Source organism: Falco rusticolus, chromosome 5, assembly GCF_015220075.1.
Source record: "Falco rusticolus isolate bFalRus1 chromosome 5, bFalRus1.pri, whole genome shotgun sequence".
Lineage (NCBI taxonomy): Eukaryota > Metazoa > Chordata > Aves > Falconiformes > Falconidae > Falco > Falco rusticolus.
This window is the reverse complement of record NC_051191.1, coordinates 45,215,135-45,234,422: the sequence shown is the minus strand read 5'-3', so window position 1 is coordinate 45,234,422 and position 19,288 is coordinate 45,215,135. Positions and strand designations below refer to the sequence as shown.

The 19,288-nt window shown below is 35.6% G+C and overlaps 1 protein-coding gene across 5 annotated transcripts in view; it reads right to left on the bottom strand.

Moving 5' to 3' along the window:
• UHRF1BP1L (UHRF1 binding protein 1 like) overlaps positions 1-19,288 on the bottom strand; it is a 61,799-nt gene that overhangs the window by 29,077 nt on the left and 13,434 nt on the right. For 4 of the 5 annotated variants that reach the window (XM_037388462.1, XM_037388459.1, XM_037388458.1 and 1 more), the window contains 8 exons: positions 14,744-14,906; positions 13,632-13,670; positions 10,473-10,564; positions 8,754-8,943; positions 6,285-6,425; positions 5,545-5,715; positions 4,118-4,298; positions 2,722-2,805 (listed from right to left, as the gene is read on the bottom strand). In XM_037388462.1, coding sequence (XP_037244359.1) covers positions 2,722-2,805; positions 4,118-4,298; positions 5,545-5,715; positions 6,285-6,425; positions 8,754-8,943; positions 10,473-10,564; positions 13,632-13,670; positions 14,744-14,906 — 1,061 coding nt within the window. Of the gene's footprint in view, positions 1-2,721; positions 2,806-4,117; positions 4,299-5,544; positions 5,716-6,284; positions 6,426-8,587; positions 8,720-8,753; positions 8,944-10,472; positions 10,565-13,631; positions 13,671-14,743; positions 14,907-19,288 lie in introns of those variants that run through there. The other variant, XM_037388461.1, reaches the window with a different exon arrangement.

Below are 19,288 nucleotides of genomic sequence, written 5' to 3'. Positions count from 1 at the left end.
TGCCCAGTGACAGGACAAGAGGCCATAAGCACAAAGTGAAATAAATTAAATTGAAACATTAAAAAGAAAAAGCTTTTTCTACTGTGAGGTTGGTTAACATTGGACTAAATTGCCCAGGGAGGATGTAGAGTCTTCACCCTTGGAGCTATTCAAAACCTAACTGGGCACAATCCTGGGAAGCTAACTTTAATTGACACCACTTTAATCAGAGGGGTTGAACAAGACAGTTTCCAGAGATGCCTTACACCCTCAACTATTCTACAATTCTATATATGGAGATTTCATTACCACATTTATCTGTGAAAAATGAAGAGTGGACCACATTGTAACAAGAAAACAATATTTTAGTGGAGCTGGAATTGATGTTGCTATCACGTGAATTTATTGCTGGTTTTCCAGGAAGAAAATGCTGTCCAGTTTCTCATACTGTCTCAATATAACAGCACAACCACGGATTTCCTGTGCTGCAAAATGTCCTGCATGACGGCACAGCAGCAGCTTTCTCTGATCATCATCCAGGAACACATCAGCTGCACAGATAATGGATCTGGATAGAAGTTTCTGTGAGAGCTGGTCTGGAGGACAAGTGAAGTGATGGACTGCTCTACAGACAGGTTTACAACATCCAATAAGTTTGGCTTATGTTAGGGTTATCGCAGTCAACAGACATAAAACCTGCTTAATTTTTGTTAAGTACTATGAAAGGCTATTGTTGGAAGGCTTGATTTTTCAATGGGTTAGAAATTTACCCCACTGCAATTATACCTCAAGACTCTCTTTAGAGTCTTTCTGGGTGGGGTCTGTTACAAAAACAAACAAAAAAACGACACAAGTACTTAATCTGCAAAATAATTGTCGAGAGCTTTTTCCTGAAGTATTAATTGCAATTTCAAAGAAGACTATACCAAAACAGCTATTTCTAAATATGGCATAGGTCAGAAAGGTACAACACCAGAAAACAACCTCCTTGCCCACTGTTACAGAATATTAATACGGTGTCCTTCAGTATGCAATATTGCAGAGCCTTGACTGCAGGGTAGGAATGCTCTGCATGTCAGGTGATAGCCTGATATAGCAGTATATAGAGGCATGATACCTACATGGCTAGAGAACTTCCTTCGAACTTTGAAGATAAAGATGAATATGCTTTTACTTTGAGTAAAGGGACTCTCTGCTCTGTGATGATAGTTTGCCCATAGAATTGCCACACCCACGAAACTGTGAGAAAATTATGACATCTTAAGTCAGAAAAAGAAACTTTCTGGCATGTTCCTTGTCCCTCCACACATACACCCTATTAGATCAAACACCACCACCTCTAGCAGATTTTTGTCATAGCTTATTAGTGAGACCTAGATTCCTTTTACTTAAACGTATTTGTATGGCACGCTGTTTAAGACCACAGGAGAATACTACCTTTAGAGGCACCACCTTTGTTCTGCAGATGATCTTTTCCATCTCTGTTTTCACGTAGTTGGAGTTACGTCCCATGTAACCATTACCCAAAAGCATTCTCAGTGAGCTTTTAACATGCTCATCCAAGAGCCTACAGTGCATGGTTCTATCTGGCTAAGAACCCTTCCAAAAGAAAGAACTTTATTTATTTCCCTGGTTCTCTACATTTCTCTGAGGGAAGCTCACAGAAATCACAGATAGATCCTACTATGCCTAAGTGAGGGTCTGCATCAGAAGTGACAGTAAATGAAAAACATCTGGGTCACAAGACAGGCATGTGTTAAACCTCTATAACTTAAGGTCCCACTTTTATAGGGCAGGAAACTAGTATCACAAATTTCAAACCATATTAGACCAATCTATAGCAAAGAAATAATACTGGTTTTCTTAAGCATATTCTTTTCTAGGGCTGTGTGTTTTTATTTGACCTACACTAAATCAGATTTTTTAAGATGCAAAAACTATACTTGCTACTTATGCATGAAAGAGACTGAAATTACAGGATTCCATCTGCAACCATGAGTGACAAGAAGGACATGAGGCAAGCTATGGCCAATTCACATCTTTAACGTACATGGATAATCACTCCAAACTGACTGGTTTGTGTTAGTAAAAAGCACAACAAAGCATAATCCCCCACTGTAATGGATTGCCTTTGATCTCCAATTCAACAGCAAAAACTTATTTTATCTCTTCTTCTAGATTTCCGAAAAACATATTTACTAGAGATTATCTGTAAGAAATGCTTCTTTGGAAATTGCTAACACCAGTTTAATAACAATTCCTTAATAAAAGGCTATACAACTGAATCTCTACACGCTGGATTCCTGTTTAGCAAAATGAAATAAAAAAGTAAACATCGCTTGGAAATGGACATAAAACGTAAGGCTTCTATAGGGGAATACATCTAGCAGACTGACTCTTGCCAATACCCAGTTAGTGAATTCTCAGTCTGCCATACTGTCTTCCTCTGTCAACACATGATTCATGTCAGAAATATGTAAATGCCGTTTTGTTGACCAAACAGTACAGTGAAAAGGAAAAGCGTTTGGCCTGAAGTAACTCATTCACAGAAATTAAATTGATTCCCACATTATTACTTCCGTTATTTGTGTATGCATACAGAAGGAAATGAAAAGGTGTGTATTTCAAATGCTTAGAACATTATTATCCAAGCTATATACATATACACACACACACACACTTTTTAGTATTTGAGCAAGGTAGTTACATTCACAGGTAATTCACAAATGCTCACTTTCATACCTGCTTTGTGAAATGGATAATAGTCCACTGTTAAATAGCTGAAGGAAAGCTGCATGGCCCCTCCTGTAACACGTCTATTTGGGTCTGTAAAATAAAACAATGCTCAGCTCTGCAGACATTGTATTTAGCATGTTAGTTCTCACATTGCTGCATTCCTTTGAACACCTAATAGCTACTTCCTCCTTTCCTTCACTGGCTCTCCTTCCAACTTCATTATCTTCCCTCAAAATTTTCATTCAAGTAGTCTTCACTGGTTTCTAAAGATCAGCTTGAAGAACTCCATGTTCTGTACTTGATCACTACTAAAAAATTGTATATTGTTTTAAATGCTATTAAAAAGTAAAGGCAACTCTTTGAACACATATTAGTGCAGTTTTTCCTGAAACAAAACTTTCCACACTGAATATATGATTATGATCAGTCATTCAAAGTCGTCATTTACTTTCAAGAATACTGTAAATATAATTTTTTTTATTTGACATATTTTATTGCAGTGAAGAGGTCTTCTGAAAGTCCTCTGTTCTGAATTTTCCACTGCTAAATTCAAACTTTATGGCCAAAAATAAAAGACCAGTAAAGAAATCCCACTAAGAATGACAAATCCCAACTGCAGCAGATATAGTACATGTAAGGAAATATGTCTTTAGCCAGTGAACCTTATGCTCTGCTGGTCTACAAGTGTCTTTGCTAAAACCTAAGTTTTTTCTTCAGGAAGACCTTGTACACCTCTAAATTTTTCAGTGACTAGCCAGCTCCTTGGATATACACTGATGTCATTCTCTCCTGATCACTTTTAAAAGGTGTAAAAGAAGAGTCATTTGTCTTTTTTTCTGATTCTAAATTCAGCTATATGCAATAGCTTGTAATTTTTTTAAAAAAAAGCAAAGTACAAGCATTGCACAGAAAATTATAACCACAAAACACTCGCTCCATTCTTTGTGTGCTGCAGAGCATATAAAATTCTCTAAATTAGTAACCAAAGAGGACTGCTCTTTTATTAGTCTGTATTTTATAATACTATTACAGAAGCAAATTGTATAGTAACCCTTTCAAGCCTCAGTAATGTTGCCACTGCATTCTTCATAACCCAGTTAACTTACAATATAAAAGCAAAACAGCAGTAACAATCAGACCGGACAGCATCAGTTTCTAGGACAGGAAAACACTGAGCTACTAGCACTCAACGTAGTTTTTATTGCATTTATTCTAAAATAATTCCATTTAATAATGAAATTTTGTCTTGACAGAGGCATCTAGCTAATTTAAATGTGTCCACAGACACTGAAGACAATTCTGATTATTTCTCTAAAATAAAGACTCTTGATTAACATTACTGTAATCCCAAAAATGTCTTCTAATGATTATGGTTCACAGGCACACAACTTAAAAAAATTACCTTTTTCTTTAGAATGGATATCATCACATATATGTAGATCCAAATGGGAGATTACTAAGTGATGAGAAGTTTCCTTAACATCAAAATCATTAAACAATTTTACTATTGCATCATTTTGATCAGGTGCTGCTGTTGTCTGGTGTGCTTTCACCTGCTGAGAGCTGGGCGCAGGGGCAGAGCTCTGAAAAAACAGTTACATCAATTTGTAAAGTTTATCCTTCCTTTCAAGCACAAGTATCCTTGTACTGACTCAAAACAAGCCTTCGAAATAAGGAAAAAAATCTGAACCCCATGCATTCACCTTGGATGTTACAGAGATTTAAATGTGCTGGTTTGTAACAAAATTAAGTTGAACTAATGGCTAGATGTCACAAAGAGGCAATGCCAGTGCATCCTCATTCTCCTGTTCCCCACACTTCTTTACACTCCTGTCACTTGCACCAGTAGTACTTTTCTAACTTTTGTTGCAAGCTGTTCAGGGAACTAAACCAACTTAAAACAATCATGTTTTTGTTGGGGTCATTTCTGAGTTCCCCAAACTACATCACAGTAGGGTTGAACGTGAGCTAGTGACAGTATCAGGAAATTGGTGAGATTCAAGTACAGGGAATTGAAGAATCAGGACCTCCCTGCTCAGTAACAGCTAACCATCAAATCACATCACATCATCAGGACCACCACAAGAACTAAACTCTCCATTACAATACAGGAGCTTTATTGCAAGAGATTCTTAAAAATGACTTTACTCAGTCTTAGTAATAAGTTACGGTTTATTTTTATAGGACTATCTTTTATCGGGGTGTTTGTGCTGCTTCTTCAGAGACAGCAAGTTCCTTTCCCCCAACACTCACACAGCCCAGCTGGTCTAGTCCGCTGTACATGCTGAAAGGTGACCAGGAGTTAATGTAAGACTATCTTAGGTGCAATATCACATCTACACCAGCAGAAACATGTTAAAAGCAAAATTATTTTTCACTATGTATTCCAACAAGAGAGCTGCACGATGGAAAGCTCTTACTGAAAGCTAATTTTTCAGTACCATGAAACCAAATGGCACGCGCGTAAAATCATTATAGTAAGTATATCTATCCACACACTAAGGTTATCTTAGCATGTCCTTATTACTATTTTTTAATTCATAAACACAAAACATTCGGACAGCAGATTTACTAAGCATGTTAGTCAACTGTTAAGTAAATACTTTACATGGACAAATACAACTTTGTTCCTTCCTGAAATTAGCATCACTACATAAAATCTTGTAAAACAGTCTATTTCATACTACTGTGAATCATTCACAATGTAATTTAAAATATATAGATGAATGGAAATATAACATTCTGTAAAATAAATTAGCACAACTAACCACACTGTGTTGCATTTTAGAACATATAATAATGATATAGCGAGACAACCAATTATCATACCTGTGTTGTTTCAGAAGCCAAGCTTTTTCTCTGTTCTGTTGACTTCTCTATGGCTTCGCTAAGAGATTTGGCATATTGCACCATGGCTTTCAACTGGGAATCGGTCAAAACCCACAGCAAATCATCCAGTATCAGAACCAGTTTTGATGCCACGACATTACAATCCTTTAACTGTAAAATAAAATTTTAAACAAGTCAAATGGGTTCATTATATACTTACATTTCTAATATTAAATGCAAGGAATAAAAAAGTTGAATGCAAAACCACCCTTCCCAAAAAGGAAGTTTCTTCCACATAAATAGCAAACAGTTTTTATTTTAAATCTTACTCCTCTCATTAACTAAGAAGTACCTAAGATATAGTATATTTATGCCTCGCTTTTTATTTATCTGGTATGCACTGGATATTAAACTGAGGCATTTCTCTAAATGTAAGTAATGTAAATATTGCCTGAATCTAGAGAGGTAAGAAAACATGCATCGTCATAAACAAGGCTCTGCAGATCAAGCAATTTCATTAGTAGGACCTGTGCAAGGTCTTCATCTTCAAATTCTGCCTGAAATATTTCTGGTAAACTCTACAGTCTTACCAATCATATAATATTTAAAATTTTGATCAGCCAATTCTCATTTGATATGGCCTAACTTTAAAAGCCTCGCTATGTGTATGAATGCATTAAGAGCAAGAGCTAAAAATCAATTCATGAAATAATAAAAAAATTCAAACTTTTTAAGCTTACCCTTCTTTTAAGCGTGACCCTAATTTTTGATTGGTTAGTGATCAGTCGAACTGGAGCACTCATGATTTCATGCTTAGAACTCTGGATTGCATCTGCCTCTATCCTGATCATCTGCCAGTTGATTTCTTTAAAAGTCAAAACCTTTAAAAAGAAAGAAAAAAAACAGAACAGCACCTTCATGCAATATGACATGTTTCATTTGTACCTAAGTGTGTGCATGTGTATGTACATATTCGTACATATATACACACACATATATACTCACACATACACACACATGTATACTTCATTCAAAGCCATATGAACAAGTACAAGTCACTTGTTATTCCACTTACAGGTATCAGGATGTAAAGCCCTGATCCTTCCCTCTACCTCCAGAATGTCACAGAAATGTTAAGCTAGTTCCAAGCAGGCAGAGGTTAGAAGCAGCATTTAAAATATTCAGAAGAAAATAAAGGTTACAATTACTGCATACTAGGTTACTTTTGGTAGAGGAAGAAAAGAAGATTATGTAGTTTGGTTTCAAAATGCTAAATCCTAGTATAACTAAAAAAACCAACCAGAGAGGGAAGCAAAGCTACAGGATGGCAGAGGTTTTTGGAGTGTTTTATTTCAATTAAAAAAGAAAGTGAAACATCAAGCACATTGCATGCCATATAGACCCCACAAGCTCTGAATCCTTTGCATGGATTTCTAGAAGACACAGCAAGCAAATGTTAGGATAATGATGTCAGAATAATGATACAAGAGCAGCAAGTACAGCTGGATATCGAAAATCAAATATAGGAAAATGAGTGATTGTCCAGCAGCAACATCATGGAGAACAGCAAATGAACAGACATCAAGAGGAAAAAAACCATCAATTCTAGTTTCTCTAAAACTCCTTCCTACATTACTCTGAAGAAAAAAAAAAAAAACAGCCATGAGAAAAGTGGAAGAAGGAAGTGTTTGTTTGGCATGTGTCTTTATTTTTCAGCTGTCATTCTCCTCATGTCAATTTGAAAACTGTACAGCCTGTATCCTGCAAATATAAGCAAAGACTTAAGTAAAATATAGCTGATGTGTTTGGGAAGGAACACACACAACAAAGCAAGCCAGATGGAAAGGCACAGTGCAAAGGAGCCTAAAAACCACTGTTTGCAGAATAAGCAGAGTACCTACTCTCCTCATCCAGGAGATGTAGCATGAATGGAAGCTTCTAAAAAAAATATCTAAGGCGATTCCCTATTCCATTAAGAGTGTAGCTACAGTGCAAAGCTAAAAGCTTACTCCCTTAAAATGTAGTTTAGCAAGTTATCTTTATAGTACAGCGTCAGTTTTGTTCATGTAATATACTGCTATCAAATCATTCACTAGTTTCTAGAAATTTGTGTTTCCAGAATTCATTGCACTAAAAGTAACGCTTCGCAAGTACAGCTCTGTTGTGTATGGGGTGACTATTCTTCCTAAAAAGCACAAAGTCAAAAAAGATGGCAATGCAAAATTCCATCTAGTCAAACTTTAATTCTTCCTCTTTAGACTTCATTAACAAGAGTATTAGCATACAGATAAGCTGCAGGAAAGAGAAAAAAATGTAAGTTTTCAACTTAACGATTTTTGGGGTATTTTTAACTAACATTCTCTTGGTGTTTCTTTTATTACATAAAAAGAAACTACCAGGCTCCTTAACTCTGAGTAAAATCTGTTCTGAAAGAATCATCTCTAAATGGGCAAAATTTGAAACACCTATTATTTATCTAAAGGCCAAATGCATGCTAAAATAAGTCTCTCCCAAAACAACACACTATTTAGAATCAACCTTGCACTCAATATGTATTTTACCCTGGCTACATGTGAGAAAGCAAAAGAATGGTGTACACCATTCCAGGACTTCCATTGTAAGTTCTCCCAGACAAAAGGAAAAAAGTATGCACTTCACTGCTATTATTTCTTTGTATACATATGATCTAGTTATTCAAAGAAAAATATTAAATTCTTGCACAGGAACTTTGTTAAAATTCAGTAAAACCACCTAAAGAAAAAAACTTACTAGGCAAACCCTCACAAGCAAATAACTAACCAGTTAAACCTTTAAAAATAATAGAAATAATAATAAAACCCAGCACAATGCCTTATCCTTCCACATTTAACATACCATTCTTTTTTCTTTCAGTACTCTTCAAGTCTGGTCTAGTTTGCACTTTTAAACGGTCACAAGCTTGGAGAGGAGAATGTAAGAGAGGAACAGTACGTATGCTTGCCCTAGTCTTCCCTAAGCATCCACTTTGGCCACCACTAGAGACATGACATTTGATCTGACTTACATCCACCATTTTTACATCCTTGTGTTCCTAGAGGACAGCTGAAATTACTGAGCACAGAATGTCTCCATTCCCAGTAACGGCATGTTTTCTAGACTGTATAAGGTTGCAATTCCTCCTCCTTTACGATAAAAACAAGGAAAAAAAGTTAGCAAAAGATAATTTTTACCTCTCCACGTTGAGCTTCTTGTATTCTGGTAAATCTGAGGTCAGCATGTTCCCAGTTGGCATTTACACTATATATTCTCAGCTGGGAAAGTTCAAATGAAGCATTAAAGGCTTTTGCACCAATCCTTATTATAATGGAGTTCACAGAAACCGAAATGCCTTCTACCACTTTTTCAGCAAAGCCATATTCACTAAAAAGTGAAATGCCAACATATTAAATACAAACCTAATAAAAGGGCACAAAATTAAACTTACTAAACAGCTGAAATGCAGTATGAAACAAACCATAAAATAAGTTCGTAATGTATTGTCCAGTTACGATTTTTTGCTAAATATACTTGATCAAGTTTACAGTAATTTCCACTCTATGATCCTAAATTCAAAAAACAGTCATTAAAGAACGTATTTTGGATCAAGATAAATCTCCACGAAGTAGAAAAATTAATACAATTTTTCCATGTTATTTTATATATATATATATAAATAAATGTATAAGATATATCTATATTATACAAACATAGGAATAGCAGCCTACAGCATTACATAGAAATTGTACTCTTCTTCATGTATACATAAGAAGTATTTCACGTCAAATTAATTATTTAATTCCGATCTGGTTAGTGTTTATCTCTATAAGCTAAATTATGCCATCCATTAAAACTAGTAACTTTTCATATATGTAAAATTGAATAAAGTATTTGCTTTGCTTCATTCTGTAAAAGAAATGGTGGCTACATTTCTACACCAAATCAACGTGGATTCCAGTACTAAAAAAGATAACGCAGTTGCAGTTAATTTTTAATAAAAATCTTACGTGTTCTGAGTGTTTTAGATTAGTGAATGGAAAAATACATTTTAAATATTCTTTTAAGATCTAAAATGTTTTGCCTTTGGGGTTTTTTTTCTTCTTGCTTTAAAAGTACAGTTTATGTGTTTTGTCATTCCTTTTCCTTTTTATAACTTTCAGCCTACACAGAATTTCTATGGCAATGATTTTCAAGCTGTACCCTAGGAGATGCAGAGGCCCATGGACAACTACACATCACGCAGCAGTTAAAATAAGAAAAGCAATTGAATCATCAAATTTGATTCTCTGTATATGGGTTCCTATGCCTACAGGAAAATGTTTTGGGTCCATAAAAAGGAAATCACTGATGTAATGCTATATTGTCCTGCCAAATTACTTGAGTTTTGGGCTACACAGTGTACATGTAATAGTTCATGAAAATTTGGCTGCTACAATAAGGAAACAGAACTTACAACACTAACAAATAGTCCTTAACACTGGATTTTTTTTTAGACCAAACAAAGAAAAAAGGAAAGTTAAAAAAAAAAACAAAAAACAAAAAACAAAACCAAGCCCAATTATAAAATTACATATATTTTCCAAAAAGATTGAAGGTATCTTTAATTTTTGAAAAATCTTACTATCAATTAAACTTGGTAAATTTTTGATGCAGTAGTTGCACCCATATGAAACATGCTTAGGAAACTCCATACACAGTTCAGACGTTCTTTCCAGGCTTGGGTCTAGATAATTCCATTATCACTATACATACATAACTCCACCCACAAGTAATAAAATAAAAATGTGGAAAGATGGAAACGGCAAGCTGCAACCCCATACACTTCTGGAAATTTGCAGGGGATCTAACTTTTCTAGTAATTCAAAATGAGTAATTCAAACTTTTTTGGATCAATTGCATGTATCGTCACTGACCTCTGTCCGGATGCAGTTGCTATAGGAGAGGGTCCGTTAGGGGCACGTGGCTCTTCACATGTGCTCATTTCCATTACAACTTTATCCAAGGACTTGAAAAACAGAAGAAAACAAAACATTTGCACATTGTTTTGCAACTGGAGACCTAAGAGATAAAGTAAATAGATGACATATGAAGAGCAAAAAACCAAAACAAAAAAAATCACTTGAGGATCTTTTTCTGATATTTCTTATAAGGTCAATTTTCCCTTAATTTGTAACGTACTAGAATAATCTTTTTTTAAAATTTGTTCATATAAATTTTTAAATTTTGTGAATTCTAGCAGACCTTCCCATTTAAATATTGGATTACAGAATTCTTGATCCCCTAATATTTTTCATCCATCACACACATTTTCAAAAGAGGCATGATTTAATGCATACTTATCTGGGGTTTCTTCCTCTATGGTTGTTCTTTCAGTGGAATACTTAATACCTCCTGAGTTTTCCCAAATGGTTCAATAAATTCAGAAAATTTTAATGGAAAAATATTTCAAAATAGTTCACTAAAATTTGTGATAGCAGATAAAGTTTTGTGCTGCATCTTTGAAACAAAATCTGAATATATCTGATACATACATGACTATGTATACACTGTTTGTGTATATGAATCTTCAGTAGATCTAGTAAACCAACTAATTTCTAAAATTATATATTCTACTATAATTTACAACACATATTATAGTAAAAGTGTATGCTATTATTACATTCTTTGTACTTGAGGTGAGACACTTACAAAAGAATCTGGGAATAAGTGAATGAGACACCTAAATACTATTTTAACTGAAGGCTGTATTTAAATAGTAGAACTATGGTATGCATTAGCTATAATGTGCGTTAACGTGGGTGAATAGAAGGGGAACAAACCAAATACAGAACCTTATTCCCAGCAACCGAATTAATCCAAGAATCTCCTAACTTACAATGTTTGTGACCTATGACCTAAATTTAACATACAACCTGAGAAGGCTCCTACTTTGAGGCTTGTAGTTCTGAATCTTGTCCCATTGGAAGCTCATTCAAAACACAACAGCTAATATTACTTCCTTGTCTATTTCTGACTTTATATCACCCCTTCTGAATTCCTCCATATACGTGCTCTTAGGGCACACAAACCACACTGAAAAGCTTTGTTCTTTATTTTAGATTTTTCATAATTCAACCTGTACTACCTACTGGGCTTTATTATTATATTGTGTTAATTATGCCTGTCTTCATAATCCACTTGCTACACATTCTTCTGTGCTACTCTTACCCATGAAATGCCCTGACTATTACCTACAAATTCATAAAACTCTCTACTCTGGATTTATTTTTATTTCACTACATTTTGATGCTTGAAAGGGAAGTGTGAGCTGTTAACAGTAGATCTAGACATCTTTAAATTATTTTCTTAGCTGTCTCAATGAATAACTTGCCTCGCAAAACAACAACAGAGGAAAAAAAAACCCAAGAAAAAAACCCAATCCCTTAGTTTGAGGATGGCAGCAAGGAAGCCAAGATTTCTCCTGGTTATCCCAACATTTTTGGGTGTTTGACCATTCTTTTAAGGTTTCTTAAATTAAGACCTCTGCAACAATTTCCTTCACTATGTGACTAGTACAAAGAACAGTAGGGCAGTGATTTAAGGAGTTTGCATAATATAAATAGGAGGTAACAAAGAACACCTGGACATAGATATCTGTCTATTCTTTTCTCACTGGCAACTACTGTACTTTGATAAAGGAAAAACTGCTGCAGAGCATCCTTGGGTCCCCAAAGCACTCCTCAAAATGATTTTTTTATCAAAAAGAAACAGAAATTGATTATGAGTAAAGGTAACTTAGCATTTGCCACTGTGTTAACAGACAGACTTTCACAAAGGTCAGCCTGGCTCAATGAAGGTACCTTTGGCTAGATAAATGGGTTCTAGTTATCTCCTAAGCTATGCAAACAGAGGACGCTATTCCAATTTAAGTAAACTCTCAGCTGCAGAAATGTCCCCACCAGAACAGTGAAAGTTCAGTGATGTAATACAGGTCTAAAGCTGGACATTTAGGCCATTGAATCCACCTTCTTTTAGAAGCAAAAAAGGTTGTTGTACAGTCTACCACGGAAGAGTAAACTTTTGTTATCAATTCAATGCACTTGTTCAAGGAAAGCCTTATGTAAAAAAGGTGACCTTGAAAGTTACCTGAGCCTCAAAGACTGCTCATATAAGTTCAATAGGAGCAAAGCAAACAATCTGGCCTCGCTACCATAGGTCAAAGTATGTAATCTTTAAGAATAGCACGGCTTAAACTGGTTTCCTGATTTGGCAGTTGCATCTTACAGGCAAGAGGTTGAATCATCCCATCTCAGTATTACCACACTAAGCTCTCTGTGTCAGGAAGAAGCAGTACAGGCATTAGTACATGACAACTGGGTCACTAGCAAAAGCATCAAGTATTTAAAACATGCCTTTCCCAAGTCTGACTCAGAACTAAGGAATTACAGGCACATTCAGGAATTCACTGCAAGACTGGGAAGCACAACAGTTAAAGGAATATTCATTCCCAAATAAACATTAAAAAGGTTTAGTCATCGTCAAGCAAATCACTTCTGGTGCCACCAGATTTCTTAGTATATGTAAAAAAAAATGAAAAAAAAAAAAAGCAAGAATTAGCATTACTTAAATTGTTGAGTCCTATCTACACATCTTACATCCTATTTATATACAGGCTGAATCCTAGGCTGTTACAGAAACCCCGTAAACTGAGATCATTGGGTAGAGCACAGAGGTAGAACAGAAAAGTCCTTAGAAAAGATACCCCCAAAAGACAGGCAGGAGCTTGTAGAAAGGTTAGTTGGACAAATAAGTACCCTTCAGGTGAACCCAAATTAAGATGTAATGACTGAAGAACTTGACAAATATTAGCTAAAGGTCAAACATTATAGTGATGACACCCAAAGCCACTGATTAAGAAAACAAACCTAACAACAAAAACATTAAGGCATTTTGTCTTGTTCTGCCACTACCCAGAGGACACTTTAGTAAAGGCCTGTTAATGTTTCAGTTATTTCTAGAGTCAAGAGAACTATACAAATATTTAAGAAATTCTGCTACACAGACTATATTTAGGAGTTGATCTCAGAACTCACCAAAGAGATGGGGTGTGTTTTCAATTTTGTCCATGGTATCTGCAAGGGAAAACATTATTCTAAAAGCAAAGTAAATATTAAAAATACAGTGAAATAAAGCATATTTTTTTTAGAATGTTTTATGTATACAAATTTGTAACTTCTGAAGTCATAATAATACTACTTTCAAAATATCAAGTTTATCTGAAAATAGCGTATAGCAAATTTATATACACAGAAATTTTAGGCATTAACAGAACTTCAAAATCTCGTTATCACTGAGCAGAAAACAGAGGGACAAAACAGAATCTGTCTCTTTAATAGTGAGTTGTCAAGCATCAGAAAAAGCAACCACTGTCTTCCACATTCTTTGCTTTAAAAGGAAAGAAAATCCACATTTGCTCTGTTGGCCTACAAATAATTGGATACCTGCAACAAACTATCAAGTTCAGAAAAATCAGGACAATCTCCCATTAGAGGGAAGTTAAAAAAAAAAACAAAATGAAAAAAACCCAAAAGACTGAAGAGGTGCAAGGGTTTGACCAGATCATTACTTCTGTCAAAAACAAGCCACAGCTTCACTTCCTACTCTCATGAGTATATTCTAGGAATGATGTCATACATTGTTTCAATTCTTAGCAGCCACAAGGACCACAAAAGCAGTATCTACTAGATTTAGTGTTTCCACATTTCCCTCAGAGACCAGAACCCCTCAAAAATATAATCTTAGAAACAGTAAAAGAACAAGAGGTAAAGCAATAGAAAGAGAGGAGCAAAGAGAAGAAATAACAAAAAAGTGAATAATAATTATAGTGGACTAATTACCATGGGCAAATACAAGCTTTTATCTCTACCCGTATTTCAAAACATGCAGAAATAAATTCTACTAAGAAAAAAAATTTTTTAAACCACCACTTATTTTCATCACTTCCATACATATTTCATGTTTCCACATGAGAAACAGAAATTAGTAAGAAATTACTGCTGGTAACATCTTTGGTTTTCCTCCAAAATTTTAACCAAGCACTCATCACAATCTTCCCTTAATACAAAAGTTGCTTGAAAGTTTACAGAGACACAAAGAAAAAAGAAAGACTTAGCTAAATACTATTCGAGCACAATAAAATACTTACCCTAATGGATGCTTTATTGCAAAAGACCTTGTTTATAGCAAGCCATGTTGGAAGATCCAGCATGTTCTGAAGCACCTCTTGATCCAGCTCTAAATTGGTCAGTTGACCTTCCCCCTTTAATGTGCTCAGGTTGATCTTGTCAGGTGACAAATTTTTGGTGAACCTAAAACCAAACATGCACCTTAAGTAAATGCACGCAAGGCCATCACAGCTGTCACACATATAGCTGCCACTCTAACTTAAAGGAATGGTCTGGGGGTGAGGAAATCATCTTAGGTTCTTAGGTACAATTTCATCCTGAAAAGAAATGGTACCATGGAATTGCTTTCTCCCTCTAAATTTCTGCATCTCATTAACTCCATTTACAAATATATGAACAAAATTAAACATATTATGAGGTATCTTGAAATCTGTCCATCACCCAGAAAAACAAATCCTTGATTAAAAGTATTAACTATTTATTTTAAACTGTATAAGGTAGAATTGATTCCATTTCACTTTTCCTTAGTTTTTCAAAGGAAGGGGGAAAAAAAAAATCCCAACCCTCTACACCTTATACTGTCATTCTTAGAGCAAGCAGGAGTGGCTTAGAATTCACTCAGCAGGAGTAACTAAAAGCTACTCCTTATGAATAGTATCTTTCTATATATATTTACAGTTAAAATCTCGAAAGTAAAAGTTTTATTTACAATGTCCATGAAGTTTAATCCTAGAATTTAGTAATAAATTAGAAATAGACAAACATACATATTCATACATACATAGCAGCATGGTGTACATAGTAGATGAAAATTTGAAAGGCCAATCTCATACACAAGGGCTAAAAAATGTAACTATTTAAGAGTACATATGTAATAAGTTTCATTACACTTCAAAGTCACTATGATTTACTGCTACAACAGAACAATCTATGTGACTGTCAAATGGTTCACATCCTTGTGAGATAACATGACAAAAATCATGGGTACTCTATCCCCAGACCAACAGCTGTAGCATTATATTCACCACGAGCAGAAGCATAGGCTACACAAACACACTTGTGTTCTGCCATGCAAAATTGTTTCTGCTTACAAACTGGGTCTTATTTTACATGATTAGGTAGTAGAAAATACTACCATTTGCATTATGCTTTGTGACTCTTCCCACCAAAATCTCCCCACACTGATGTTCCGCAGGCAGAGAGCACTGGGGTTGGTCTGACCCAAATCAGGGAACATCACCCTGAAGCCATACCCCAAGGAGTGCAACTCCAGTATTTCCTTCCCATTCAAGAAAGCAATTTCTAACTGAACTATGAAGTCCTTATTACATCAGATACTCAGGGGGAGATGGTGGAAGGTGAAGAAGGCAAAGAATGCTGGCAAGCTTTTCCTCTTAACAGTTTCCAAGTGTGGCTTGAAACATGGTACGCATTTTCTCAGTCCAGCTGCTTTACTGCATTCTTGTGATGGTAAGCTTTGGAAATGCATTTACCTAGCCTGACAAAATGCAAACACTCATTTTTAACAGTCCTGTGAAACATTCAGCCAGACATCATAAACTTACAGTTTCATCACCTGTCGATTTAATCACAAAAAGGAACTCCCGAAGATCAAGACATCTGGAGGTGGAGGTGCACAGGGGAAGAAGTTTGTTCAGATTTTTTTTTTTTTTTACTATACCATCTGAAATTATTCAGAACGTATTTGCAAATAATACTAGACTTGTTTCTTATGATAAAAGTGTTGCAGTCATTTCTTTATTGCTTACAAGGCACAAAAAATCCAGCCAGAATGAGCTTTGGTTCATGAAGATTTTCAGTACTAAAAATATATTAAGATAAGGCTATTGACAAATATATTTTGCTTGACAACTAATGTACTTCTCCATTCAGAAACATTACGAGGAGATCAAAGGATTTAAAATTATTTAATTTTCTGGTTACCCTTCTTTGTTCATTTTAACAAGAAAAGAGTAATGGGAAGAGCTGAATAACCTGCCTCAGTAAAACATCCCATTAGTAACTGCAAAATATAAAGCCTCCTATCTCAGAAATCATATTGACAAGTCTCATCTGACTCACCCAGTTCAAATACTTAGAAGAAAAAAAGTAGCCATTGAATGTTTTCAGTCACATCATAGTACCTCTCACCCTTGACGTTCTGGATGAGAGACAACATTAAACTAACAACAATTTGTGGGTTTTAAGTCACATTTATCAAGCAAATGCCAAAACATTCTGCCATTACACACAAAACATCTCCTGAGACTCAGAGTCTGTGGAGCAAGTCCTGCTCAGGGTTCCCCGTTGCTATGTCACACCAGAAATGCCACTCAACTTGGAGACAGATCTAACCATCATCTTGGTCTCAACTGCAGACACATCACAGTGAAACCCAGAGGATCTACAGGAATGGGTTTCCAAACTTGACAGAGAAAAATACACCAAAATACCATTAAGGATGAGAACGAAGTCAGCAAAGCCAGTCTTGAGTTCCTTCTGACATCCTTCAAACTGACAAGCCAGTCCCTCCCAACAAGGAGGAGGAGGAGGACAGGGAAAGCAATCTCAACAAGGATCATGATTTCCCCCACCATTTCTACCTTACCCCCCCTTTTAATTCTTCCAAGAGTGTTGCTTTGAATTTGTTATCTCTCCTGCAGTCAGCAAAAGGAAAAATGCTCTGAATGTTGCTTCATTCAACATAGACTGACATAGAGGATCTCCACCTGGAAGACTACAGCCTTCATTTCAAGAGTTAAAGAAAGAAACTTCTAACAGGTGAGTTGTGAGAAGGTATTTCACATGCAGACACCACTAGCAGCAGATCTCTTCATTCTCCTTCCACAGCTTGAACTCAATTGAGTGATACTGTGGCATTTCCTCAAAACCCATAGTAACTTCATAATACACAACAACCGCATCTGCTTTGTCTATCTGCTTGTCCAGAACCAATTTTCCACTGAGGATGCCAACACTTTGTGGTTTTGTGCCAGTTCCTTGCTCTACAGAATACACTTTTGTTTGCTGAAGATTTTCAGCACTTCAGAAACATTTCATACTACTTGATATAACAGGAAAACCTTTTAGTTTTATACAGTGGCCTCAACTTAAAAAATAAAAAAATTACAAGTTTGTCTATTTGGACAGCTAGCCCTGCAAAACACATTGTGATCATATCCGTTAGAGTTTACAAGAATTCAGATCTTCATACACAAAATTAAAAGAAGAGACAAATGACAAAAAAAAACCCCCCAGCATTTTGAATTAAAAATTAAATTTAAAAAAGCACTGGGGCAACCACAATACTCCAAATGGTATTGTTCTAGGATCCCATGGTACATCAAAGCAGGACATGCCCCAGTGAGCCAGAGAGCTTTGACTTTCCTTTCTGGTGTGCTTTGCACTTGGTCAACAGAGACTCGGGGAGAATACGTACCACAGACACTGATGTGTGTCTAGTGCAAGTTCTAGTGAACTTGCCATGAATTGGTATAATCATCACTGACAAAATTGTTACTATTAACTTTTGATTTTATTAACAAATGTTAATATTATGCTAATAGTCTGGTGTTGGAGACATTTTTAGTATTTATTGCCAGGCAAAAATCAAAGGAGAAGGCAGCATGGCTTTGGAGGTTTGCAAGTTATCTTTATCTGAAGAACTGCTGTGTCAGTATGGTAACCTAAAATGCTTAATTGCTTGGACTTGGGAACTTATTAGGCTATCATATTTATGATACAACTTTTATGTAAAGCGAAGAAGTACTTCCCATTTAGGGTAGAATCATGGAATTCTGAATATGTAATAATTAGAAATCTTGAAACATCATGACATGATCCGTGATTTAAACATTCTCAATGAGCTTTTCATATAACTACCCAGAACTAACATTATCACCAACTTCATAATATGCACACATTCTTCTCTCTGACTTGGCACATGCAAACAGCTCTCCCCCAGCTTGCCATTTGTTTTTTCACCCTGGTGCTCATTCCTTAGGATGAGTTAATTACTCATTAAAAACTGGGTCAAATTGGGAGTGGAGGCCTGGATAACAGGGGCATTTCCCTGCACAACATACCATGAACTCCTGAGAGATCTTTCTTTTCTAGGGAACAGACCAAGTGTTAATACCCAGTACTTGGTACAAGAAGTAAATAAAGCGGAACAGGGAAAAAGTAAAAGGGGAGGGCAAGAGGAATGGACATAAAGGACGTGGCTGAGTTCACCAAAGCCTTCTGTTACATTGCTTTGCTGTGGCAGTAAGACATCACTGTTATTGAGGCAATACATACTTGGTTTGCTAATACCACAAGTTATACTTAGCAAAACTGTTTTCAAAGATTTTGTTTCAGCTTCACAAACTACCCTTCCTTTCTCAAGGCATATAATTTGAGATTTGAATTACTATATCTGACACCATGAATTTCATTTCAGTTTTAATACTCAATTCTATAAGGTAGATTAACGCTATAAAATATTTCACACTTTAAATGCAAGAATCCAGAAATAGCAAGTTATCAACATCACAAGCAGCCTGACATAGCTCCCTTGGTTACAT